This window comes from Folsomia candida, unplaced genomic scaffold, assembly GCF_002217175.1.
Source record: "Folsomia candida strain VU population unplaced genomic scaffold, ASM221717v1 Fcan01_Sc001, whole genome shotgun sequence".
Classification (NCBI taxonomy): domain Eukaryota; kingdom Metazoa; phylum Arthropoda; class Collembola; order Entomobryomorpha; family Isotomidae; genus Folsomia; species Folsomia candida.
In genome coordinates this window covers 6705009-6730006 of record NW_019091193.1, presented here as the reverse complement: position 1 = coordinate 6730006, position 24998 = coordinate 6705009, and the positions used below count along the sequence as shown (strand labels likewise).

Genomic DNA, 24998 nt, shown 5'->3' with positions numbered 1-24998 from the left:
TACATGCACTTCGTCATGTTGGAATCTACCATAAAATCGATAAACGTTTCCGCGCTGCCAGAAATTCCACCAACCTGGCGGCCAACCACGTACACCATGATAATTCCCGTCCTTGAAACAATCGGACGTATTTGGGACCATGAAAGTGGCAACATTTTTATCATACCGGTCAGCGAAGTGCAGTACAACTTTATCACTTGTGCAGGGGTCGCGTCTAAAATGAACTTTAGATTTTACACGGCCACCCTTCAACCATGGGTCGGGATTGCCTTGGTGACCAGTCTGGCGACAAGTACGACGATAATTGTGATTATGCGCAGAGAAATAGAAAGCAGAGTTTCACTTGTTCAACTTTTCGCAAAGACGGGGCTGACCTTGATGTCATCCTGGTTTGAAAACTATACTCCCGTCGTGATACTGAACACGTGGGAGAAATACTTATTCATCACGTGGTGGTTTTCCAGTCTTGTGATAACAACAGAGTACAAGTCCCTCTTTACTTCGGAAGTCATTACGCCGTGGCGTTCGACTTCGCCGTACACGAATTTTGGTCAGATTGAAAATTTCACCTTGTTCAGTCCCGTCATTCGGGAGGATCGACTCGTCTACTATGACAATCCTGCAGCTGGGGAAGCTATACCGGATGTCGCCATTGACCTATGGAACATTGCCGGATCGCATAGTCCATACGCAAACATAGCAGAAAAAGCATTGCAAAGAAGTGAGGGGAAAGGTTTCGTGTACCTGAAAAGTTTGGCGTATCAGTATCCGAGTCATTTTATGGGAAAATTGACACCAAATTGTGGAAACAAGGCGTATGTTGACACGAGAGAGAATATTGAGAGGATCCTGCCCTGGGCGAGCGCCGTAACAGGGAAGGTTTTTGTCCAAGGTGAGAGGCCTTATCTTGAGACGGGGCAGAAGGGATGGATATGGTCGCCAGTGGCGCAAAATGGCGATCCAAGAATTATGGAGGACATCGTGACGAGGCTACAAGTCATGGCGATGTCCGGGATATATTTGTACTGGAAAGTGCTGTATGAAAAGTATGGCTTGAGGAAAAAATTGTTTCAGCAGTTTGACAATGGGACGGTGGAAGCTACCGGCGCTGGTGGTGACGGTCTTGGGCTGAGGTCCAATGTTTCAACGATTATGGTCATTTTGAATTTTTGTAGTGTCATTTGTGCCCTGGTATTTGTGGCAGAGCTACTTTGTTGGTTAAGCGGAGGACTGAAATTAAAATGTAGAAAAGTTACACGTAAAGTTTATCAGCGTAATCGATTATAATTCTTAACCTTGACTACCACTATTAAGTTATCCGAAAAATGTAAGTACTTAGGATCAGGGAATAAATCTTGCTCGCACCGGCCCATAAGCGGTGCGAGCAAGATTTATTCCCTGCTTAGGATTAGGATTAGTTCATTTACTTGTAAAATTGCTAAATACCTTGAAAGTAGAATATTGACACTACTAATCGAGAAAAAAGTTCGGACTTCAAACGAAAGCATAGAGCAAGGCGCAATTCTAGTGTGTGTATGTATGTATGTATGTATGTATGTATAACGATGTATTTGTTTCAAATGCACGGTGTTTGTGAACTTTCTCTTGGTAATAAATTATTCGTTACAAATATAGTGCATAAATTAGAGTTTCTAATGGTAAATAAATTTGTAAAGGTGCGTAACTTTCTTCGCTGCAGATCTAAATATTTATTTAGTCAAGGTAATGACCATAAAGAAACCTCCATTCAACAGTCCTTCCATTGGTGAAGAGATTCGCTTATAATTTTCCTCTGCTATTCCCACTAACATATTGTTTTTACCACGCCATGTGAATGACAAGTTTCAGGTACTTGATAAGAAAATAAAAGAAAAGAAAAAGGAAAGTAAATATCAAAACTAAGCAACATAAAAAATCAGATTTACAAGTACATATTTCAAGTATTTTGACAACTCACTGCAGTCCTTATTTATTTAATTCGCACCGCATCTGTCATAAATTAGTACGCACTATTAAACGCCACAATCTCGGCCCGATTCTTAAATTATCCTTGCTACCCAACACCTTAATGCGTCCTATTCATCAACCACTCGCATCTCATTTGGTCATCCTAATAGCAGCCTAAGTATTTATTTACAAAAAAATGCTCCGTCACCTTCGCCAACAACACTTGCTCTTTAACTCCCCTGATTACAGGTTTCTTGGTTCATTTCCCATTGTCGGCGACACCCGTTGCCCATCATTTATAGAATACCATTTCTTTCTATCAGTCCTATAATTTTTGGGGTATGTAAGCAAGATTATGGTCCGATTTGCATTTATCATTATAAAATTTAAGAAGGCCGGATAAGAACGTGTCCTAAATCTTGACGATTTCATTATTTTTTAGAATTATCTTGACAAATTATTATATTGTGCTGAGGTACCTAAAACCAAACGTGTCCCCCAGCTTTTTAGCCATAAAACCTCGAATTAAGTATTAGGAACCCTGGTTGAGGTTGAGGTAGTCCCGAAAGCATTCTGCTCCCACTATGTCAAGAAGACTAATTTGAAGGTAAATAATATTTATCATCTTATTTTCATCCCACGGCACGACGAGACGTAAACACAATTAGGACGGGGCGAGATTTATTTTGCAAAGAAAGCGAAAGAGTTAAAGCAATAAATACGAATGTTACTGTCGATCTTGCGACTGCAACCAATTTCGTATTTACTTATGTACATACACATGCACGCATTCGCATTGCGAATTTCGCAATGCACTCATCTATACTGACAAACTGTATTCAAGTAATGAGGAATGCAAGTGGGGAGTAATTAATTAATTATGTTTTGCCCATGAGGATTCAATCCATTCCTGTTAGTCTGTATTATTCTGGGAGTTACTTATAATTAATGCTACAACTTCGGGTAGTTTGGCACATTTGTATCTTTCATTACATTTGCGAGTATGTTGGTCATTTCACGACTTACTAATGATCACCATCAGCACGATTTAGTCTTTATGTAAGTATAATAAATGGACCAAGTATTAAAACCTTCGGCTTTTTTAGGAGAATCAGTTAGACGATGAAAGCTGGTAGAGTAAAAGTGTTGTGGATAAATTTAGTGCCTAAAAAGATTTCGCTTTCGAAACTAAAGTGACATACACTTTCTTAAACTGGTGACTGGAAAGTAAATCAGACGGAAAATTTCGCATACTTCAATCTTTTAAATTGAAGATGGATTTTGAAAGTTAAAATCTTCCCAGAAAATGCTGACTGCCCAATAATTTTGACGGATTCTGTACAATTTTATGTACAACCGGAATGTACAAAGTGAAAAGCGCATAGTACAATGCTAAAAGTTATCATCGTCACCATCATCACATCCCTACTGCTCATTGCGAATAACAATGTAAGCCAATAAATTCTTAAGGTATGAGAACAATTGTGGAGATATCTTTTTTGAATTCAGCATCAAATTTGCTTTAAGAAACACGTAAAATGTGAGTCCAGAATGAGGTACTTCTTCAGACCTTTGGTTATACATACAAAAGTACGTAGTTGTGGATATTTCTACTAGATTTTAACTCAAAACTAAAAATAATCTGAAGATATTCAACGTCCTGAACATAGATCTTTTCTGGATGGAAATTTACTGCTGAATCTAAAAACGTACATCTGGATGTATTAGAAAGTACCCTGAAGGGATACATGTACATGCATATGAGCCTACTCCATTTCTTCAATTAAAATATTTAAAATTGGAATTTCCAATTTTACCATAATTTATTTCCATAGGTAAACTGCCAAACGTTCATCCGGGATTGTAACGACCCTCTAATTCTTCGACATGAGACAAACGCCCCAGTTCAGCATTCCTTTTGCTATCATTCATGCGGTTTTGATTTGATGACTGCTCCCCAACCAGGACAAGGTGTTTGCACTGCGACTGGCCTCTGTCAGTGTAATCATCCTTGCGGTTCCGCTGTAATAAATACTTGTGACACAAAATATTATTAGTACCGAACCAAATATAAGTGTTTGCAATTGCGTAATGCTAATTTTGCAGGCACCCACCAATCAGTTTGGGGATCAATGTCCCCCTTTTGTTACGGATCCCGCGGATACGGACGTCAACGCTTTACCAAATTGCATCGCCGGTTGCACAAATCTCTGCCCGGGAGGAATTGGCCGGATTTGTGGTGAAGTTTACATGGGACCAATTTTCGGAAGCTTTAGCTCATTTGCGAAAATTTGTACTTGTTACTGTCCTCCACAAGCATGTGTTGTGCCAACGCCAGCTCCAACGCCGACTAAAGCGATCGCTCTTGTACCTGTCTTAGTTCCAAATATTAAGAAGTTGACACTGATTAAGATAATCCTAAAATTTTCGAAATTCTTAATACTTTTGCTCAAATTTTGTGCCCTTTATTGGCTCAAGGTTTTATTATTTGGTCTCTATTTTTGTCTGTCCAACTCGTGCTTCCCGTGAAAGTTGTCTGGTCGGTGGGGTTGGAAAATGAGGAAGAGTCAACTAAGGCCAGTATCCTACTAATCATGCCTATTATTTGTTAATTATTATAAATGCTTGTTTTAAGGAGTTTTTATTTAAAATAATCATATTAGGACATCTGCCAGTACGTTATGATCTGCACTTATTTTACAGTAAAATTATATATGATGATGACCTGTTATGCAAGAGTTATTTAACTAAATTAATTATTTTCAATATTTTTCTGAGATGTTTATTAACACTTTATACACAAAAATCCATTTTTCTTAGTGAGGCAAATACCTAACAACGAAAAAAATTACTAAGTATGCATTTGACCCACCCCAAAAAAGTGACCATCTGCGATATCTCAGTCATTTCTCAACCGATTTTGATGAAATTTTGCACCGATTATTGTTGCATAATATAGAAATGGGATCTGATCCGACTAAGCGATTACGTGATCTTGACCGGAATTATGGGCAAAAATGTAGCCTTAGAAACACATTTGTAATTATTGCTGGTTACTAGCAAACGTTATCAACAGTTTGATACCCACGAATTGTAGGGCAGTTTATCCCGAAAATTTAAAGCATAAATATATCAAAATCTGTTAAGAATTGGCTTAGTTATTCCAATTTGAAGTTCAGAAATTCCTGCTCGTGCTACGAATCATTGCCATTGACAACGACGCAAGACTAATAAATTGAAAACAAATTACATTCAAAACTGTAAACAGCACAACTAGTCGTTTCTGTAACATGCTTGGTAAACTGCGTGAAATTGTTGTTGTTGGGTTTGCACCTCCAGATCAGGTGTTTAGTAATCTAGGCCGGACATTTTGACCAAAATGATATAAATCGGTTAAGAAATAACGGATTTATTCAATTTTAAACACCCAGCATTTAATAAAATTATTCCGCATCAAACTACTGAAAAGGGGTAGTGCAATGCAGTTATCCAATGGGCAATCTAATTACCCAATTAAAAGTTATAAATAAACAAGGTCCCTAAAAAGGGGAAATCTTAGTGAGGGAGTGCAATCACAACTAATAAATAAAATTAGACTGGAGAATTTTGCATCACCGCTCTCGGTACCATTTTTACTGGAAGAATTAATCGTTTAAATAGAACACTTGCTCCCTCAAAAGGTTCGATGATTTTGCATAGAGTAGCCAAATTAATATATGAAATTGAAATTTGTATATTTTTTTAAACAAATACGTAGCTCATAATTATTTAGTCATTATATCTTACATATCTACCTCAGTTAATTTAACCCACTTCTCGTTCACTACACAGTAAAAATGTATTTCTTCCTCAATTTATTCAATAAAACTAACAATTCATGCATATGCAAAGAAAAATTTATACTGCATCCAGTAAAAATAGTACCGAGAGCGGTGATGCAAAAATTCTCCAATCTAATTTTATTTATTAGTTGTGATTGCACTCCCTCACTAAGATTTCCCCTTTTTAGGGACCTTGTTTATAAATACAAAACTTAATAATACTGTTTCTATAAAAATATTTTAACAATTACGAAAAGTATTTAGCATTCGATTTCTTAATGAACTTGAGAACCGTCTCATCACCAGCACAAGGATCCTGTAAAAGTTCTTGCACATTAGATCTCGCCAGGTTCTTGTAATTCATCAAGGCAGTCGTTGTGCGTGGTTTAGGTGTGGGCGTGCCAGGTGGAGGAGTACCTCCGCTGCAGGATGGCACATTGAAGGGCCAGTCACACTGCTCAGTGTCCTATTTTTGGAAAAGAGAATTTTATGATCAGCATTCTCAGGATTAGATATTTTAATTTACCCAAATATTTAAATTCTTACCGGGTCGTAGTACAGGTCAGCGGCACACTCGATAAGACACGGACGACGGCCTGGATCGCAGATATAGAAAAAGTGGCAATCATACGGGTGGGCCATTGGTCCTTCATAACCTTCTGGACAAATCCATGTAATTGGATCCTGGAAATTCAACAATTATTGACCCATTCGTGTACAGGACTATGCAAATTTTTCTACTGTAACCTTACCTCTGTAGTTGTTGGTGCTGGTGTCGTTGTCGTGGTTGTCGTGGTTGTTGTGGTCGTGGTGGTCGTGGTTGGTGTTGTCGTCGGTGTGGTTGTGGGAGTAGTTGTAGGCGTGGTGGTTGGCGTGGTTGTGGGCGTAGTTGTCGGTGTAGTTGTGGGCGTAGTAGTAGGAGTGGTCGTGGGTGTGGTTGTTGGCGTGGTGGGTGGTGGGGTAGTGAAAATGATGCATGGAGTCGTGGACTCATGGTTACAGACTAACAGCGACTGATCCCAGACGGTACCGTTTGCACAACACTGAGCCTGAAATAAAATCGAAATGCATAATTATTTATATGCAAAATATGTAATTATGAAGGTATGCCCGAATAATGTTTATAAATGAAATGAAATGACATACCCGAACTACACCGTTTGTGCACTCCAGGAACTTTCTGCAGTCATACGGGTATGGATGATAGGTAGGTTGACCTCCTTCCCACGGTGGACAATAGCCCATATACTGCAAAATTAAAAAAAATACAAATATAAAATCTTATTCAGTTCAAAAATCTAATTTTTACTAATTTTAGGACCCAGTTTTATATCTCACCTCATCCTCCACTAAACCGCATTGCGATGGTAGTGTGACCTCAATCTGCGAGAAAGCAGTCTGCACAGAGAAGACTACGAAGAACAAGCAAACTAGAATTTTTGAAGGTGACATTGCAAATTGTCTTATAAAATAATTGCGATTTAAATTTTAACACTGTTTAAACTTGTTGCTTTCGTTCTTCCAGAGCGATACTGACAATTATCCGATGACATTGGGTCATTATATACGAAAAGTTGGGATAGAATGTGACGATAGTCGTTCATCGCCAATTGTTAGAGATAAGCATGGAAACTTTGACATGGAATTTGTTGGTTTACGATGTCAAGTGTGGATTGTGTTGACCAGTTGCGTCAAGCAATGTTGACACTGCGCGATAATCGATGGAGAAGTTGTCAATTCGGTGTGATGGATTATCAATTTCAAGCGTGAGAGTGACGTTAACTAATTGTGCAGATTAGTGAAGAATTAGAGACCGAGAGTTAATTAAATGTTACCTGTTGTGATTGAGGGTTAATTTTCTGTAAACATTTACGTAGGCAGTTTTTTGAAGTCTTGCCTCTTAAGTATTTATGCATACGCAATTCCTAAATAATTCATTCACCTGCTCGTACGCATCAGTAGGTGCCGACGCCTCGTTTTATTTTACTTGGTCAACATTGACCAACCCAACTTCCACTTCAATCTGCATGCACGCACGTATAGATTTTCACGTGTCTGCTGCTCTTTTAACTGTCATGTCACATTCAATTCAACTTGGTGTTTTCCGATCAATCAATTCAGTTTGGCGAACTCGTTTGGCATGTGAAATCGAATCGACTGGAATATGTTAAATATGTATGTGTAACTTGATCATTCCAGATTTTGCAATTATTACAAAAAAATGTAATCAATTATCATCACTTATTGACACTGTATGTACCTACCTACATACATACATACCTATCATAGGGTCATCTTATCCTCCGTAGGATTAGTCCATCGATCCTGTCGAAGGGAATGACAATTTCCTTAAGTCGACATGTATTTATTAAATCAAAATGAGTGCTTTGTTAAAATTAAGCCTTCAGTACCGCAAATAAGTACAAATGTACTAATAACGTCATTCTGTAAATATGTATGCATGTAAATATGTAAGCTTGTTAGTATACATTAACCACAAAAAAATTTAGGATTGCCAACATTATACCATCAAATCTGCAATATTTATCAATTTATCTAAACACAATTGAACAATATTTACTCTTTCTTGCAATTATTTAAAAAAATATGGCAGGTTATAGAATATGGATGTACCATGGTACATAATTTCAAGTTTAGATCAGATTTCATTCTTTTACGTATGTGTTTAAAAATTTAAATATTTGGTGAAAATCAAAAATAGCATATTTATTATTGAAAAGCTAGAAGATATGTCATTCGTACCTTGATTATCTAATAGCTTATCTAACTTTAACACGTTACCCAGCATTGCACACCCTCGATGGGAGGGTGTGCACACAGTCCTGCAGGTGGTAAGTACAATAGAAGAATTATAAAACCCTAAGCTAACAATATGTATCTCACATTGATGAATAGAAACAAATTTATATAATTTGAATAATTATTTGAATAAGTTTCATATAAAACCGAATCGTCGGACCATTTAACTTTCATATTTACTTTCCTGCCTATTTCGTACACTTTAAAATTCTAAAAAAACGACAAAAATTATGAAGGTTATTCTGATCATTGCCTTGGTTTGTGCTCTTTTCGCTGCTGCTGCGAATGGACTGGCATTACAGGTATTAATACAACATATCTTATCTTGATCCTTTATATTTTAAAGATAATTTTAATCAAAACAAGTCTATGCTTTATAAAATAGTGTCTCTCCAGTGGAATGGCCTGTCTGAACGCAAAGATCGAATTTGGGGGCATGTTTGACACGCTTGGCAAATGTTGCGATGGATTGTCATGTGCCGTTGTTGCACTGACTGATACTTACGGCATGTGCAAGTAATTCATGGTCATAGGGTATTTACTACAGATAATTGAGATCAATTGGAAAATAAATCATTAACTTGCAAATTTGAATACGGGAGCATTATTTAGCCAAAATACGGCATTTTCTTTTCATCAAGTCCCATTACGTCGTTGTGACACACGGATCGACTTTCCACGCCCAACTTTTGTTTGTTTTAAATATATTTATTATTTAAACTAAACCATATTCTAGCATGTGGACCAAAGTAATTTTAAGATTCACAGGATCGTAAATGCAAATACGTATGTTTCATTACATATATTTACAATGTGCCCACGCGCATATTATTTTTAATTATTTAGAATGTCAACATAATGGGCCAGTTAGATTTTGTCAAGATTAAGTATTCCTCTACATTATACGTAGTGAATTACCATTCTTGTGTCAATATTACTTATTTGTCAAGTGAGGAAGTACACATACACATCCTGACCAAATTTCTGCTTTTAAAATGTAACTTCATTATCCGGTCGGACTTTGGTGCAAAATGTTGCCTCAAGTACTTCGTCGAATTAAACGCCACTTAAAATATACAAATTTTTACAACTGTGTCTTTATGACGTACGACTACAATTACAAAACACTCATCCTTGGTGATAAATCAAAGCAAAATATGGCCCTTGTATGGCTTGGAGTCAACTTGCTGCAATTAGCTTGCCAGCTATACTCCATTCATACAAAAGCTTCTGGTTTAGCTGAAAAAGCAGTTGGGATTACGATATCATGTGCATACTTGTTAACAATCCTTTTAAGGTTTGAAATCAAAGCAGACGTTGTTCCGATACTTTTATTGAATTTTATCCTTGGGAAGGAAAGTATGTTATCAAACATTAAAAGTTTAGTTATTACAGGAGAAATTGATCATTTACTAAAGACGAATTTTAATCGCAGATTCTACGAAGCAGTACGGAAAGGATGTCGTCATCATTTCAAATTGTCTGTATTGTGGATTGGCACTAATTGAAATTGCGATGTTGCTGGTCCCAATCTCCTCCTTCGCACTATCTCTAATTACCCCATGCTTTTCTCCTCTCTTAACATCGCTCTTTTGTGACAAAGATAACCTGAACCAGTTGCAGTGGATTTACGGAAACATTATGCAATTCGGTCTGGCCATCCTTGAATTTGTCTCGTGTCAGGTGGCATGTTCAGTGGGGGGAGTATTTTCATTCATAATTTTAGCAACCTGCATATCAGATCTATGGTTGGAGTGTAGATGTCTGGTAAAAAATAATATTTTCAAAAACCAGATAATGTTTTATAGGGAGTTGCAAATCTTTGAAAAAATTCTGGATTCTTGTATCAGAGGTCGTATCTTCTTGACATTTGCGCTTTTTAGTCCCCTTCTTCAGATTATGGCGTGCTTTGCCATGATTAAGATTTTGCTGGATGGTGGTAACCTTTACATTATCGCGATTTTCGTTATGATCTACATTGTTATGTTATTACTGACTCTACTAATTTTTTCTACTGCGGCGCAAATTAGTAAGATAACGACAACTTGGATTGCAAAAGGTGGAAGAATATTTCAAAGATGAGTAGGAGGATGTTAAAATCTCTGGGACCCTTAAAGATTCAGTTTGGAAATAACTTTGTAGAAGCCTTGACACCGCTCGTGGTTCAGGAGTTTTGTGTCCAACAAACTATTTCCTTACTTTTGTTAACGAAATAATTTTGTTACTCTTAAATATTTAGAATTCTAAGCTTCTCAAATCAGGGCGGAGCACTGTAGGGCATAATAGTATACATACATATGCCATATTATTTGGAAAATTATGCAAATACACAAGTCAGCTTCATATTTCACTTGTCATAACATCAATTTATAACATTTATAACGTTTATAACATCAGGTAATAGCATCCATTTATGACTAAATTTAGCACAAATCTCGGTGTAAATGAAATGTCCACCTGCATGTAAATATACTGAAAATTTTGATTAAAGAAAAATAATTTCCTCCTTACATACAAATGTATCATTTTGTCTGTAATTTGCTACGCGAACATATGTACACAAAGTTTGGAATTACACAAATGATTAATTAGGTTCCTTTCAGTCGCGTAATTGAGTGTATCTAAGATTTTGGTCATCTTGTTAAACACAGATCTGTTTACCCTTTTTTCCCGTTACATGCATACATTTACATACGTATTTAATTAATTACATAATTGAGACACAAATTAGTGAAGGTTAATTTAACCCTTGTAACTTAAAATCTAATTTATGAATGTAGATTGATGACTGATGACACACCATTTGTAATTCCTATATGTAATTTTACAGAATAAAATCTAAAAATTATCTACACATAATAGAACTAGTGCTAATAACACACTGTTAAAAATGTGATGAAGTCATGCATATATACACTCCGTGCTGGTATAAATCTAGGAATAACTTCCTCCCAGATTAGTCATAGTTTGTTCCTGAGTGGTTAATTTGATTACCACAACAGTATAGTTCATTACTATACGGTGATGCCCGTTACTACCATGCCGATGAAGTTATACGTATATGTACTCCGGTTGGTAATGATTCAATACTAAGAGTGTATTATTGTAGACCTTTTAAACCATTAAAATTTACACTTAAAAATATACTCATTGACATCATAACTAAAATATTTCAAATTCTTTACGTCCTATTTATCTCATCAATTTTATGCATCGTTAAAATTTTTCATGCATGTCCCGAATATCTATTACACATCCACCGGATCAACTTTAGCTTCAATTTCCACATTGCAATTCTCGTCAACTTCATACAATCCTGCTGCTCTTGGATTCATTCTTCCAGATTTGATATAAAATCCAACGATGATTGCACATATTGCAAAAATTCCCACGTCAATGGCCACGTATCCAAGTACGACAGGCTCGAGCAGTTTCGAAAATCCGGCAAGCAATCCGACAAGCAGCAACATGGTCGGGACCAGCAAACATTTGAAGCAGACAAACTTCTTAAACGAGGAAAAAATGCTTTTCCGAGATTCCTACAGTATTAAAATCCATATATTTATAGATGCAATTCTCAATTTAGATAGATTTCTAAAATTGAGTCTTACATCTTTTGTGATTGTCGAGAAAATAGAGTAAGCCAGATTAAAAATCAGAAATTTCACAAGGATTATTGGCAGCACAACCATTATCATGAACCAGGGTCCGATATGACCGTGACGCTGTGTAAATAAATAATCACGCATGTTACATATAAATATGAATCTATGTACAGATATGCATATTTTACATATTTGTAATGTTATAATTTTATACCCACCCCTCCACTTTCGCCAGCTAGCCCTCGTGTAAGCAGGATGACAACAAGAGCGACATGACAACCATCATAAGCCTACACTCATAAAAAAACAGCATTAAATAACATGCTACCTGGCAACATATTTAGTTTATACTATGAACTTTATAGTAGATAATTACGTACCGTTTGAATAATGGCGAATGAAATTGCCCAGCCACGCAAGCTACAGTATTTTCCAAATACCGGAAAAAATTTACCAGTCGGAGCGAGTGTCATGATTTCGGGTAAAATATTCACTGATTAAAATGTGTAACTATTAGGATCTGTATTCTGTTATGAGACTTTCTTAATTGAAACTGCGTAGAAGAGAAAGTGCAAAGTTGTGCAAGAGAGATAGCATATTTTATGCGTACGAGTCGATGGATTTTAATCTAGTATATCACGAATATGGTTATGACTGGCGTATGACGAATCGCCAAAACTTATGGGAATTCAAGCTCGGATCGATACTTGCCCGGGCAGACTTTGCCAATTTGCAGAGACATAAACATGTAATGTCAATGGAATAAGGATTGCAACAGGTATGTTATCACCATGCATTTTTAAGCTCGGAGAAATACCTATGTACTTAAATATGCAGTATGAACTACTATGAACGTGATGTTTCAGGCAAAGTCTGTATAAAGGATTAAAACTACGACAAACATACAGTAAGTAAATCTGATTGTGTGAGATGAAATCTCATCATGTTGATAATTGAAGAAGAAATGATTCTCGTTAGTATTTTACTGCAAATGTAAAGGAATAAGGTTTAAATAATCTGTAAACTGAAGAAAGGTGATCCTTAATCATGAATACCTAAAGTTTATCGATTCATACAATCAAAACTTAGCAATCTGAAAATTTAGGCATTTGACTTCTGTGATGTAAATATGTATTTAATTCCACAGGTACATTCCTCATTGTCAATTACAATGGATAAATATTTATAATTATATTAGGATAATTACCACATTATGAGTTCCATAGATTACGACATAAATTACTCCAACCATTAGTCCAGCTAATTATGCATGTACAAACACCAATGTATTTGATTATTCAAAAGCCAGCGTTCATTTATAAATTATAATTCATCCATTGAATTCAAAAATTAGAGGCACAAATTATGCAGTTATTCTTACTCCTCACCTTTACTTTCCTCCTCTCTCGAGGAGAAAGCATCCATAAATTTTCTCTACAAACTCGCCATCCTCTTGACCCACTATCTCCCCAAGAAATTTCTGACACGGTTGTAATTATCAAAAATTACTCAACACATCCAATTCCTTGGCTTTACATATGGATTACGCTCCAAGAACCGGAAAAAGCCCAGCTTTTTCCATACTTCTTAAACAACACGATTCCTCCCGAATGCGTCATTCCACGTCAATCATTCTCAATTTTGATTAATCCCCAAGATGGGTCAGTTTTTGAAGTCATTGTTGACCTGTCGACGAAGCACGTCCAAATTTTCGACAAAGTTGATAAATCTTTACAACCTACATTTGCCTATGATGAGGTAGGATGTGTAAATATTCAGAAATTTAACCCATTTAGTTTTAAAATTTAATAAAAATTCACAGTTGGATGCCATTGCGAAAATGTTATTGGAGGATGAAACCATTCAAGCACGGTTGTTCAAGAATCACTGCACCAACTTGAGTTTAGTTGTTCCAGACGTTTGGTAAATTAACATAAGTTCCGCTGCTACTGAATTAACAAGTAGTTTATTTTTCCCATTAACTATTTAATATAAATTGTATTTCTTGTAGGAAATATGGATATGATGGAGATAAACCAAATTATAAGAACCGTCGTATGGCCCAAGCTTATTTTTACGTTCGAGAATTTGAGTTTGGCAATTATTTCGGTATGTCATTGCGAACAAAGAATTACCGACTTAAAAATTACAATTTTCACTGCTTCTTCATTTTGCAGCTCATCCTCTGAGTTTTCTCGCAGTGATTGATATCATACAAAACAAAGTCCTCGAATTAGAAGAACTTCCTATTTATGAAGATTCAAAAATTCCTACAAACCTTGACATTATTCCCAAACCAAAGAACTCTAACTACGACCCGATCGTGTTGCCAAAAGAATTTTACGGACCAAGCCTGAATCCGATCAAAATCGAGCAGCCTCTTGGCCCAAGTTTCGTTATGGAGGGGAATTACCTGAAATGGAGAAAGTTCAGTTTGCGGATAGGGTAAGCTTAGGAAAAGAAGACAAAATATTTAAAATGTGACCTAAAATTTTGACATATTCAAATTTTCAGCTTTAATGGACGAGAAGGGCTAGTTCTGCACCACATAAATTACGATGATGCTGGAAAACTTCGACCATTAATATTCCGGGCTGCACTTTCTGAAATTTTTGTCCCGTATGGTTCTCCGAGAGGTAAGTACATATGTACGTAGTTAAATAAGTATGTAACTTTGTACTATAGCGTAAATTATATGTGGGTATTTAGATCCCTTAATCTATGCACATTATCCAGCACAAATTTGTTACAATCTCGAAAAAATTACTACACTGATTACAATCTCACTGAAATTCAGCTCCATTTTCCATAAACAGCTCCATATCATAGAAAAATGCCATTTGACGCTGGCGAATACGGAGTTGGCTTCAACGTTAATGAAATCGATCCACGCTCAGAAGTTTGCAAAGGTTCCGTCGTCTACCTCAACTCCACCGTGAACACGATGTCCGGTGACGTCAAGAAATTGATGAATACGATATGCATTTACGAGGAGGACGCTGGAATTCTCTGGAGAAAGAAGGATCCTATAACAGGACGCGCCTTAACATTACGAGCCCAACGACTGGTCATCTCGATGTTTGCGACACTCTCCAACTACGACTATCAGCTGAGGTGGATGTTATATCCCGACGCGACGATAAGATTCGAAACCGTGCTGACGGGAATTGTGGATTTGAATCTTGCAGCTGGTGGGACACTGCCAGAAAAACATGGGACGCTTCTTGGAGACAACGTGGTTGGACAATTTCATCAACACTTTTTTGTGATTCGAATCGACACAGATTTTGATGGATTGAATAATACAGTGTCAACTGTAGATATTAAACGTGATATTGGTTAGTCTAATTAAAGAATTATTTGACAGGAAATAATTCAAAGATTTTAATACCAAACGCACGACGTTCGGAAACTTTGAATATTTCTATTCTAGCTCAAAATCCATACGGCAATGGCTTTCATTCTGAAGAAAATGTGCTCAAATCGTCTGGCCAAGCTCGTACCATGACATCTGCAGCGACGTCTCGATCGTGGAAAATAAGGACATCTCAAATTAATCCGGTTTCACTTACTGCAAAATCATGGAAATTAATACCTGAAAATGGTCAAGCACCCTTGATTTCATCAAATAGCGAAATTCATCCAAAGTCGGCGTTTGCAAATTACAGTGTCTGGGTAACACCTTATCGGGAAGGACAGCTATACGCGGGAGGAATGTATCTCAACAATAGCGGGCTACCAGAATGGGTAGGACACGATGAAGGAGCAAATGTTGAAAATACAGATATCGTTTTATGGCATGTTCTTGGCCTAACGCACATTCCGAGGACGTGTGATTTTCCAGTGATGCCTGCCGAGTAAGAATTTTGAAATTGGCTTTACTTTTATTGTTTCGCTGGGGTTTATATAATGATTTTTTGTCCACTTGCTAAATAGATCCGTTGGATTCTGGTTAAAGCCATCGAATTTTTTTGCAGTGAATCCTGCCATGGATTTGAAACCGTTTTGAAAAATGGGTCAACTAATGTAAAACTTTCATGGGAGTGAAATGAGAGAACAATGCACAAAATTAATAAAATATTTCCTATAAGGCTTTTATTCTAGCGTGATTATTTTAAATTCCGACTTTCCATGTTTCATACACCTTCTGATAAATACAAACATGCAAACTTATTGGTTATCTCAATTGCTTCCTCATAATTAAGTCTAGGGTCGCAATACGTCGTGTATGCCGTGGGTTCCTCATCTTCTGAGAGATTGCATTCCGTTACATTTTCTCCCGTCGTTTCCAAATGGATTCCTCCCAAACGGCTTCCCATGGCGGCGTGAATCTTCACAGTTAATTCGAGCTCTTTCAGCATCTACTAACCAAAAATCTTGACATTAAACTAAGAAAACAAGCCCCGTCATCAATTGACTTCTCATTTCTTACCTGATCGGAATATCTCGTTTTGTACCCAGCTTGAGTAACTTTTGTATTTCCATGACACGGATCACAAGACCAAATCACTGTAAACCCAGCGGATTTAACAGCATCGATATGCAACGGAAGGATGTTCTCAACCTGTTGCAATTTGTAGTTAATATATGATAATATAAACTTAATAAGTCATTAATAATTTGAAATTGTACATTAGCTACTCCGTATCGTGTAATTAGTGTTATCTTCTTTTCATGTGAATTCAGACGCTTTATCACTTTTATCAATTCATCGCTTAACATCGTTGGTCCAACCTATAAAAAATGTAATCATTCATAAACTGCATAAAATACAATAGCAATAATATGATTGTTATCGTAATACATATTTAAATTTCTGAAAAAAATACAGACGAAATAAAGAAGAAGAGTAAAGTTGGTAATATTTTAGTATATTTACCTTAATACCAATGGGATTCTTTAAACCACGCACGTATTCCAAGTGGGCATGGTCTACCTGTCGCGTCCTGTCACCTACCCAGATGTAATGTGACGTCAAATTATAGAAACTTCCGTTTATACTACGCGTTCCTGCCTCTTCGTAGTCTAGTAGTAGCCCCTGCAACCACGGAAAAAAGATCAGAAATTAAGGCTTAACACAGTATGAGTTCAATAAATTAAAAATTCTAAGGTAATTTTCAATTACCTCATGAGATGTGAAAAATTCATTACTTGCAACTTTGTTACTCTCTTTGGAGAAATATTTTTTGCAGTGGTCTAATGTTTCTATGCACAAAACAATTTACATTGTAATTAAACTGTTCAGTATGTATATAACGGGGAAATTGTATACAAATATTAGCGATAATCGATCAGGAACCTGATGAATATTTGTACGCTTGAAGCAATCTCTTCGGATCTGGTGTTCTACTCTCTGCCTGGAACCCGTTGATCATTTCACCACGAAATACTGGAAGCCCATCTATCCAAATTATTTCAATGAGGAAATATACGTAGAATTATGTATATGAAAATTTATTATGATGGGCGTACTCACGACAACCCTTCGCATAGCTCGCAAATTGAGCGCATCAACATAACTTCAACAGAAAAGTTATTCTAAATTTGCAAGGTTACAAAATGTCTGATCGAAACCGTCGAGATTCAAATTTATCAAGTAAATATGAATATTTTTTATTCGCGAGATTATTTCATAAAATATTTGCTAAATGAGTTTCAATACAACAAATCTAAGACGTTGACGTGAGTACGCCCAATGCGTCCAATTACAAATGTATGTACATCAACTATCACCTTCATCGATCTGATTGGACCTTGGTTTAGCATACTGTCCAGCAATTCTACCAATTGTCGTGCACTTTATGTTTAAATTTTCTTCCAATATTCGCTTCAGTTTCACCAGTAGATCAAGTTTCTTTGTAACAATCTCATACGTCGCATCAGCAAAGGTTTCAACGCAGTCTCCACCATGGAGAAGAAAGCGATTGCCACAAGCTACCTCGTCGAGCTGCATGTTCAGTCTTTCCACATCTTCCGGTACGACGATGGAAGAATACTCGCGTACTTTGTGGAAAGGAAGTTAAAAAAATATGATATTTTTTTTACTAAAATAGACAAGTAATTTCCTTCTTACGTTCTCTGAGGGATTTCTCCAAGTCGGCTTGATCCGGCCATTGTGGTTGCTGTTTGGCTGGATACTTTCTCCATGAGGACAAACTCCATGTGTCTCGTTCCTCTGGATTATGTAGTGGTTCGTTGGATGACATGGTTTGCATTTTAAGTATTAGCCTATTTCTATGTTCAACTTGCGCTTAGCAAAATCTGAACCAGAAAAAATTCATGTCAAAGACAGGGATATCATGTTTATTTTTAGCCTCCTTTTAGTTACATACGCAGTGCCGTCGTCGTTTCTGTATATTCGAAAAATTGGCATAAGTTGTACAAATATGTAGGTGTATGTATGTATGTATGTACATACGTATGCATGTAGATATGTGTGTACGTATATCTTTTAAAGTTACGATACATACATATGAATTTTTTGCAATTAGTTGAAAAACCATCAGGGACAATAAATAATTTTAGTAGGTAAACATTCATCCCGTACTGGGTATAGTTCAATTTAATATCAGTAATTAAATTAATGTATGTATGTACTTATAGCGTACAATTTGATGTGGGCTAAAAACGGGAACACCTTGCATCTTATAATGTCATCGGCTTAATTTACGTCGATTGATTACTTAATTAAGTATAATGATCAGATAAAATTCTACATACAAGACACTTTTGGCTTACTTTTATCTTTCGTGTGAATTTAAATCACCCACAAGGTTCAGCTCCAAACTTTACACGTTTCCCAAATTTTAATTTGACATTTTCGAGAAACTCCCACCTCACCCCAAAAACCCATCACGCACGCCCCCACACAAATTAAATAAACATAAAACACCATTAAAATATTTCCTTTAAGACCTTGAGCTTGAAGACCTTGAAGAGCTGGACATTAATATTTCCCAGAAATTCATCCCGATATTTCGAAAACCGCTCCCTCACTCTGATATCTTTATGGCCAAATTTGTCAAAAATATTTTTCTAGTAAGAATAAATCCCATGAGTCTAAAATGCAAGAATTCCTTTAACCCTCCCATGTACATGAGATGCCAGGACTGATTTCTCGAATAAAATGATTTCCCATTTGTCACCACGATCCTTCCTGAAGCAGATAGCACCTCGAATAAAAAATTGATTTCCTCATCTTCCCCAACTAATACAGTTTCCTTGCATTTTGACAACTTTTTCAAAAACGATTTTGGCTCGTCGTTAAAAACTGGGATAAACAATTTTACCAATTTTTCTATAATTTTATCGTCTCGAATGTCGATGCCATTTGCGTATTTGTGTTTCACGAAGTGCCTCCAATATGGCGTAAATGAGGAAACACTTGTAATTCCCTGATAAGTTATCTTTGATATTTTATAGTCTTCTTGGTATTTATCGTATGGAAAGATAAGCTTGGTAAAATTCTCAACTTGATGATAAGTCTCAAATGCTGGAACAATGGACAAGGGTGCCGACAAATTGGTAATGACGAGACCAATGTAAGCGTTACTTAAGACAAGCAAAATCATCATCCAGGGCGTAAGCAGTAGTGCAATCAGACTCGAAGTCGTCTTCTGCTTCTTGAGAAATTCTGGAAGATCCATAAAAGTTGCGAGCATTGGGGCCAGCCCTACAAACGTTGTGAAGAGTAAGCCATGACAGAACATTTTAAATGTGAGAATGCCCTTGATTAGCCATAAAATGATTAATTATGATCAGTATGGTAGTAAACAGATTAGGTATATACAATTGTATTAAAATATGTCACCATATTAATTCTTACCTCATTTAGCTCCACTATTAGTGCCATCATGATAACAATAGCTGCAAACGCTATTCCGATTCCAATCCATGCGTTAAGATGAAATGGTCTCAGGTATGCGTAAAAATCCAGCCCCTGCCACACCCCGTCACACGTCAAGAAGTTAAAGGAGAACATGTCCACGGTTATCATATTCCTAAAAACGGGATATATTACTCCCTTTTGATTCGAAATTCTTGGGCGGACCAAGATTTGACCTTCCTCCAGCCCGAGGTTATCCACACTCTGAGCAAATATGTCTCGACATGTTACGTTGGGTTTGAATGGTTCAAATAGTTCGTGAACTAGGACTTCGTTCAAGTACGCGTGGAACAAGAGTACGCTGTGTTTAGTCGATTTTCCAAAAGCTACAAATTTTTCCCGTGGACAGACCGCTTCAAAGGGGCCGTCTAAATTAACAAAAAGTTTTTTATGAGATGGATGGAAAACTGATTTGTACTTGGTTTCCATCTGTTTAAAACAATTCTCAACGCTGACATTTTCGCAATTTTCGTGGACCACTTGCTTTTCAGATTTGTCACATACCACACAATTCAGGTCGACTAATATCGCCTCAATCTTTACTAAATAATCACCATCTTCATTAAATGAGTAGAGGTCATACTTAATATGTTTCACCTTTTCCGTCTGCAAAAAGTAAATCAAATCAATTCTCCGCACGGAATCGAGTGCAATTTTAATATTTTTAATATGATTTGACTTTATGTGGGTAATAATTAATGTTTTTGTTGCAAATTGCTTGGATACGAATAATTCGTTGAACCTTTGGAAAACTGCGTGACCATTGTAGTTTTTGGATAAAAAGCCCTTTGCAGGTGGATAAATGTGGGTCAGCAATGGGTACGATTTCCTAAATGTTTCCACCCAGAGGGGCCAATTGACGGAAATATTTCCCTCTTGAATTGTAGCAGAGGTAACAAAGTGGTTTGATAAAATGACACTTGGACGATGGACATTTACTAATGATGACAACATTATATTCTGATGTGGGATGAGAAGAAAGGTCTGGAATAATGGGTTAGGATTAAGACTAGAGTGATCTAAACTTTTCAAAAATTCTGGAAAGTGTTTAATAATAATTGTTTCCATGATTTGTGAAGAATAATTGATCAGATTTAGAATGATGTATCCTAGAATTCTTAAATTTATGACCATCGTTGTTACATATGTAAATTCAATACAAATTAGGACGCTATTCAAAGTATTCAAACACTGAATATGAGTAAATGTCAACTAAAAGAAGCTAAATTGTGCTTAACGTCATCATCAAAGGGAAATACATGCCTTGAAAATCGATATGCTTAAACACACAGCTAACGTTATTTGTTAAGGAATCGATTTTTCTTAAATTCGTGCAAAAGATTATTTTATGAGGAAATGAGAAAATTTATTATTTATTGTGAAATGAAGCTTACAAAATAATTTTTTTCGATGAACTTCTCATCAAAGATATGTAGATATGTATCCTCTCACAAGAAAATTAAGTATTAAACAATGATTATCACTTTCGTCAAAAGGAGTTCCTAGAAATCATAGGTTTTTCATCATTAAATAAGTATAATTCCAGACTATGATATCGTCTTTAGCTATTGAGACCAGACGAACATTTAAACTTTATTACTCACAAAATGCAAAGTTGGGGTGGGAATTAACCATCACGTCAATGTCAGGTTTCAATTTATCCATATATTTACCATGAAAATGGTGCAAAAATATCACGATACGCTACATGCATACACATTACGATTACGTTACAATATGAAAATCACGAATCAAAAACGCACTGGAACTTACGACATTGTAGAAGGGAGTGCATTTAGATGTCAATCAATTTATCGCAGGTTAGTACCCAAAACTTGCTCATACTGTAATGCAGGAGATTTCCAAGTAGTGATGAGAATGAACTTAATATTTACCCCCTTTCCACGATTTTACATAATATCCGTAATATAAAGAATACAAATTTGCGTGTCAGGTTAGAGGTACACACATAAATAAGTGGTTCATTAGTTTTTATTGAAAAAATATCAGAGATAGCTCTTTAGCATGAATTACATCATCACAATATTTTATCTTATACTTCATTTGATTCAGTACGAAAATTTGTTCAACTGAAACGGTCACCTTGCCATGAAGAGAATAAATCTGTATTTCGATTTTACATTTCCTTCCCCTTCGATCAACCTCCCTCCCAAAATTAAGAGCTCACTAACCCCTCTTGAGGGGGTTAAAGTAAACAAGACGTTGAATTTCTTTAAACCACTACACGTTCGAAATCCAGATTCCATTTCAGCTGAGAAGCTCTCTGAAAATGCAATCTCGTTAAGCCATTGGCTGGAGATGGGCTTTCCGTCCATGTTGGTGCCTGAATATTCGGCAGAAATTGGCAAGCAGGTTATGTCCGGTTTGCTCTGGATGTTACCAGAAATGACGCTGGATGATCCCGTTGTTCAAGTAACGGCCAAGACATTGGCGTTAGCAGGGATTTACGACGATATTTTGGACACGGGTGGAAAATTCATTGTGGAAGAATTTCGACCTGTGAAAGAAAAAATGATTAAATCCGTTCTTGCCTTGTTACGATTAGGTTAGTCTAATAATATAAAAATACACCCTCTAAGTTATTTTGAACTTGTGTAAATATTTTGAAATTTAGGATTAGAAATGGATCTCTATGCAGCAGAGTCCATCCGGGTGGAACCATTCATTCAAAAATTTTGCATTTTGATCATAAAGAATTTTATGGATTTAGGTCTAACAAATCCAGGAGACTTGGCACCTAGAATTATAAGGTGAGTGGCAATCTCTTTCTGTTACATACTTAATTGTGGAATCTATAAGCAAACAGTATCTCCTCATATGTTTTATGCACCTACATATGTATGCAAATTTATTAGCCAAATCAGCACAGTTGCGTCAAATATGATGACATGTGAGTGGATTTCAAAAAATCAAGTGCATCACAGCCCTCGCAGGTATTCGATGGATGTTGCAAGACGTTTTCGTGTTCAGGTTAGTTTCGAATAATTATTGTTCCCATATTTCTCAGCATAAAATAAATGTAAATCACAGGACGACGCCTTTTCAATGTTTGCCGAGCATTTCTACAATGTCCGGTATGGTCTTTTACCATCCTGGATTTTGGCATCCCCACAATTCCAAATGTTTAAAAATATAGCGTGCCATATTTCATCCGGGCTAAATGATGTCCTCGGATTTAAGAAGGACATTATAAAGGGCGAGGCTGATGGGATGATTATGCTACGGATTGCATGGGGCGAAAGCCCTCTTCTAGTTTTAGAGGACGAGTTGAGAATTCTACAGTGAGTATATCAAACTTGATTAATTTCTCCAAAATGAGCTATTATGGAGACAAAGATACTTTATTTGTATTGCAGAGAGTACATTGAGGATTACATGAATCTGAGGGACGAACTCTGTACCAATTTTCCGGAAGCTGACAACTATGTGGAAATGGTGGACTCGTATATTTACGGCTATTTCCAGGGGATGAACAATTCAACCAGATATTTGTTGGATGGCGTGATCCATTTGGGTGACAATCCGTCAGATTGTGTTGTTACCAACTAACTATTACAAACGACCTGTAATTTGACAGCTATCGACAATTTGTGCTTCCTTTTTCATGCAGTGCTTTTCATGCTGTGCAGATTTATGTAACATTTTCATGATCATATTTAGCAGCGACATTCATAATTACTTACGAATTTATATATCGTTTTATTAAAAATTTCCTTATTTGTACCGCATTGGGACAATTAATTTATACAAGATCACAAACTTCTTTGGCACTCGATTATCGTTTTACTACTGGATTAAACTAACAATTAGCTCGATCGAAATCTACCATCCCCACCCGTAGCTGCGGAAGCCACCATAACCGCCCCAGCCATTATATGCCCCACCCCAACCACCCCCATAATAACCATTGTAGCCCCCCCAGGGTCCACCCCACCCACCGTACCCCAGTCCGTATCCACCCCCATAACCCCAGCCACCTCCTGAAGACAAGAAATATTTAAATATAATTTAGCATGAAGAAATTGCAACAAATTGTAATTAGGAAAAATTACCATATCCATATCCACCACCGTAATATCCCAAATCTCCGGCGGACGCCACAGCCACGAGGACTGCCAAGACGAGGAGGGACTGGATAATTTAGAATGATAGAAAATGTATTAATCCATCCCAAAATATATTTCTAGCTTAAATTAAAAACTTACGAAAAATGTGTTCATTTTGAAGCTAAGTGTGTAAGATTTGTTCTTAAACTGCACTGCAGACAGTGGGAAATCAGACTGATGATTTGAGGTGTGAGCATTCTGAATATTTATACTTGATCTGAATCTCATCTAGTCCCTTATTAGACGAGTACGACATTATATATAGTAACGCTTACCCATCTTACATACATATCTACAGAAACTCGTCGTTTTGCTATTGTTATAGCTTTTGGAACAATTACAGAATTATATAAGAACTTGGCTAAAAAATTATAATGAAGAAGAATCTATATGAATTTTGTCTGGTTTTTTAGTTGTTTACAATTCCGTTACAACAACTTTTTGCTCGAATCATAATGTCGTAACTAGACAGATATGGGACATTTCTCATATTGTGATTACGCGTTTACTTGATCATGATTGCATCCATTATGAATTAGATGCCTGTAACCTGATCTTGTTAGTTATGCAGGAAGTTTTTTGGCTAGCAAAAGTGATCTATTTTTCAACCTACACCATGTTCATGGCTGAAATAAGTTTTGAATTACTAGTTATTACTGGTTGCATCTTGGGGTTTATAAATGTGTCACTTAATTAATGTCAAGAATATTGAATTAAGTAATATATGCATAATGAAGTTACGCCAATTTATCAATTTAGTTGATCGCTATCGTTATTATTATTTCGACATGAT

At 36.4% G+C, this 24998-nt stretch overlaps 7 protein-coding genes and 1 long non-coding RNA gene across 9 annotated transcripts; 4 read left to right on the top strand and 4 right to left on the bottom strand.

Annotated features, from left to right (window-relative positions):
• Nucleotides 1-2994: 2994 nt before the first annotated feature.
• LOC118433791 lies at nt 2995-5208 on the top strand. The gene is made up of 3 exons (XM_035846035.1): nt 2995-3396; nt 3783-3971; nt 4054-5208. Exons 1-3 carry the CDS (start codon nt 3337-3339, stop codon nt 4474-4476), a joined length of 672 nt encoding a protein of 223 aa, XP_035701928.1. The 5' UTR covers nt 2995-3336; the 3' UTR covers nt 4477-5208.
• A 756-nt stretch (nt 5209-5964) lies between these two features.
• On the bottom strand, nt 5965-7313 carry LOC110863117 (mucin-2). The gene is made up of 5 exons (XM_022112359.2): nt 7107-7313; nt 6915-7016; nt 6521-6817; nt 6315-6452; nt 5965-6234 (listed from the first exon to the last, which is right to left on the bottom strand). The coding sequence occupies exons 1-5, from the start codon at nt 7218-7220 to the stop codon at nt 6016-6018; spliced, it is 870 nt and encodes a 289-aa protein (XP_021968051.1). The 5' UTR covers nt 7221-7313; the 3' UTR covers nt 5965-6015.
• Nucleotides 7314-8730: 1417 nt separating this feature from the next.
• Nucleotides 8731-9182, top strand: LOC110842089. The gene is made up of 2 exons (XR_002547289.2): nt 8731-8890; nt 8974-9182. It is a non-coding gene; the product is annotated as an uncharacterized LOC110842089 (long non-coding RNA).
• Nucleotides 9183-10927: 1745 nt separating this feature from the next.
• LOC110862996 lies at nt 10928-12834 on the bottom strand. Its single transcript, XM_022112206.2, has 4 exons — nt 12574-12834; nt 12412-12483; nt 12200-12313; nt 10928-12127 (listed from the first exon to the last, which is right to left on the bottom strand). Exons 1-4 carry the CDS (start codon nt 12664-12666, stop codon nt 11837-11839), a joined length of 570 nt encoding a protein of 189 aa, XP_021967898.1. The 5' UTR covers nt 12667-12834; the 3' UTR covers nt 10928-11836.
• A 692-nt stretch (nt 12835-13526) lies between these two features.
• LOC110862987 (copper methylamine oxidase) lies at nt 13527-16270 on the top strand. The gene is made up of 8 exons (XM_022112193.2): nt 13527-13951; nt 14016-14116; nt 14205-14302; nt 14371-14638; nt 14708-14829; nt 15010-15531; nt 15627-16050; nt 16130-16270. The coding sequence occupies exons 1-8, from the start codon at nt 13559-13561 to the stop codon at nt 16200-16202; spliced, it is 2001 nt and encodes a 666-aa protein (XP_021967885.2). The 5' UTR covers nt 13527-13558; the 3' UTR covers nt 16203-16270.
• On the bottom strand, nt 16262-18478 carry LOC110862895 (phospho-2-dehydro-3-deoxyheptonate aldolase). Of its 2 annotated transcripts, none has more exons than XM_022112132.2 (8): nt 18267-18476; nt 17927-18196; nt 17493-17594; nt 17319-17398; nt 17073-17231; nt 16826-16927; nt 16626-16757; nt 16262-16554 (listed from the first exon to the last, which is right to left on the bottom strand). In XM_022112132.2, the coding sequence occupies exons 1-8, from the start codon at nt 18406-18408 to the stop codon at nt 16330-16332; spliced, it is 1212 nt and encodes a 403-aa protein (XP_021967824.2). In that variant the 5' UTR covers nt 18409-18476; the 3' UTR covers nt 16262-16329. The 2 variants fall into 2 exon arrangements, with proteins under 2 accessions (XP_021967824.2, XP_035702501.1); XM_035846608.1 differs by having other exon boundaries at nt 16417-16557; nt 18267-18478.
• Nucleotides 18479-21699: 3221 nt separating this feature from the next.
• Nucleotides 21700-23844, top strand: LOC110863684. The gene is made up of 5 exons (XM_022113046.2): nt 21700-22644; nt 22714-22849; nt 22955-23069; nt 23130-23380; nt 23456-23844. The coding sequence occupies exons 1-5, from the start codon at nt 22188-22190 to the stop codon at nt 23646-23648; spliced, it is 1152 nt and encodes a 383-aa protein (XP_021968738.2). The 5' UTR covers nt 21700-22187; the 3' UTR covers nt 23649-23844.
• On the bottom strand, nt 23775-24447 carry LOC110841587 (neuropeptide-like protein 30). The gene is made up of 3 exons (XM_022087274.2): nt 24305-24447; nt 24152-24230; nt 23775-24079 (listed from the first exon to the last, which is right to left on the bottom strand). Exons 1-3 carry the CDS (start codon nt 24431-24433, stop codon nt 23922-23924), a joined length of 366 nt encoding a protein of 121 aa, XP_021942966.2. The 5' UTR covers nt 24434-24447; the 3' UTR covers nt 23775-23921.
• Nucleotides 24448-24998: the final 551 nt, after the last annotated feature.

Coding starts and splice junctions, on each gene's coding strand:
- LOC118433791 (XM_035846035.1), top strand. CDS start 3,337: ATGCTAAAAGTTATCATCGTCACCATCATCACATCCCTACTGCTCATT. Junction 3,397..3,782: donor TGCTCATTGCGAATAACAAT/GTAAGCCAATAA, acceptor TTATTTCCATAG/GTAAACTGCCAAACGTTCAT. Junction 3,972..4,053: donor ATCATCCTTGCGGTTCCGCT/GTAATAAATACT, acceptor CTAATTTTGCAG/GCACCCACCAATCAGTTTGG.
- LOC110863117 (XM_022112359.2), bottom strand. CDS start 7,220: ATGTCACCTTCAAAAATTCTAGTTTGCTTGTTCTTCGTAGTCTTCTCT. Junction 6,453..6,520: donor CAGCACCAACAACTACAGAG/GTAAGGTTACAG, acceptor TTGAATTTCCAG/GATCCAATTACATGGATTTG. Junction 6,235..6,314: donor CTGACCTGTACTACGACCCG/GTAAGAATTTAA, acceptor TTCCAAAAATAG/GACACTGAGCAGTGTGACTG.
- LOC110862996 (XM_022112206.2), bottom strand. CDS start 12,666: ATGACACTCGCTCCGACTGGTAAATTTTTTCCGGTATTTGGAAAATAC. Junction 12,484..12,573: donor CATTCGCCATTATTCAAACG/GTACGTAATTAT, acceptor TTATGAGTGTAG/GCTTATGATGGTTGTCATGT. Junction 12,314..12,411: donor TAGCTGGCGAAAGTGGAGGG/GTGGGTATAAAA, acceptor TTATTTACACAG/CGTCACGGTCATATCGGACC.
- LOC110862987 (XM_022112193.2), top strand. CDS start 13,559: ATGCAGTTATTCTTACTCCTCACCTTTACTTTCCTCCTCTCTCGAGGA. Junction 14,639..14,707: donor AAGTTCAGTTTGCGGATAGG/GTAAGCTTAGGA, acceptor TCAAATTTTCAG/CTTTAATGGACGAGAAGGGC. Junction 14,830..15,009: donor CCCGTATGGTTCTCCGAGAG/GTAAGTACATAT, acceptor TTCCATAAACAG/CTCCATATCATAGAAAAATG.
- LOC110862895 (XM_022112132.2), bottom strand. CDS start 18,408: ATGCAAACCATGTCATCCAACGAACCACTACATAATCCAGAGGAACGA. Junction 17,595..17,926: donor GTCCAATCAGATCGATGAAG/GTGATAGTTGAT, acceptor TAATTTGGATAG/ATGGGCTTCCAGTATTTCGT. Junction 16,758..16,825: donor CACGATACGGAGTAGCTAAT/GTACAATTTCAA, acceptor AAATTGCAACAG/GTTGAGAACATCCTTCCGTT.
- LOC110863684 (XM_022113046.2), top strand. CDS start 22,188: ATGAAGAGAATAAATCTGTATTTCGATTTTACATTTCCTTCCCCTTCG. Junction 22,645..22,713: donor TCTTGCCTTGTTACGATTAG/GTTAGTCTAATA, acceptor TTTGAAATTTAG/GATTAGAAATGGATCTCTAT. Junction 23,070..23,129: donor CAAGACGTTTTCGTGTTCAG/GTTAGTTTCGAA, acceptor TGTAAATCACAG/GACGACGCCTTTTCAATGTT.
- LOC110841587 (XM_022087274.2), bottom strand. CDS start 24,433: ATGAGATTCAGATCAAGTATAAATATTCAGAATGCTCACACCTCAAAT. Junction 24,231..24,304: donor TCAAAATGAACACATTTTTC/GTAAGTTTTTAA, acceptor TAAATTATCCAG/TCCCTCCTCGTCTTGGCAGT. Junction 24,080..24,151: donor CGGTGGTGGATATGGATATG/GTAATTTTTCCT, acceptor TCTTGTCTTCAG/GAGGTGGCTGGGGTTATGGG.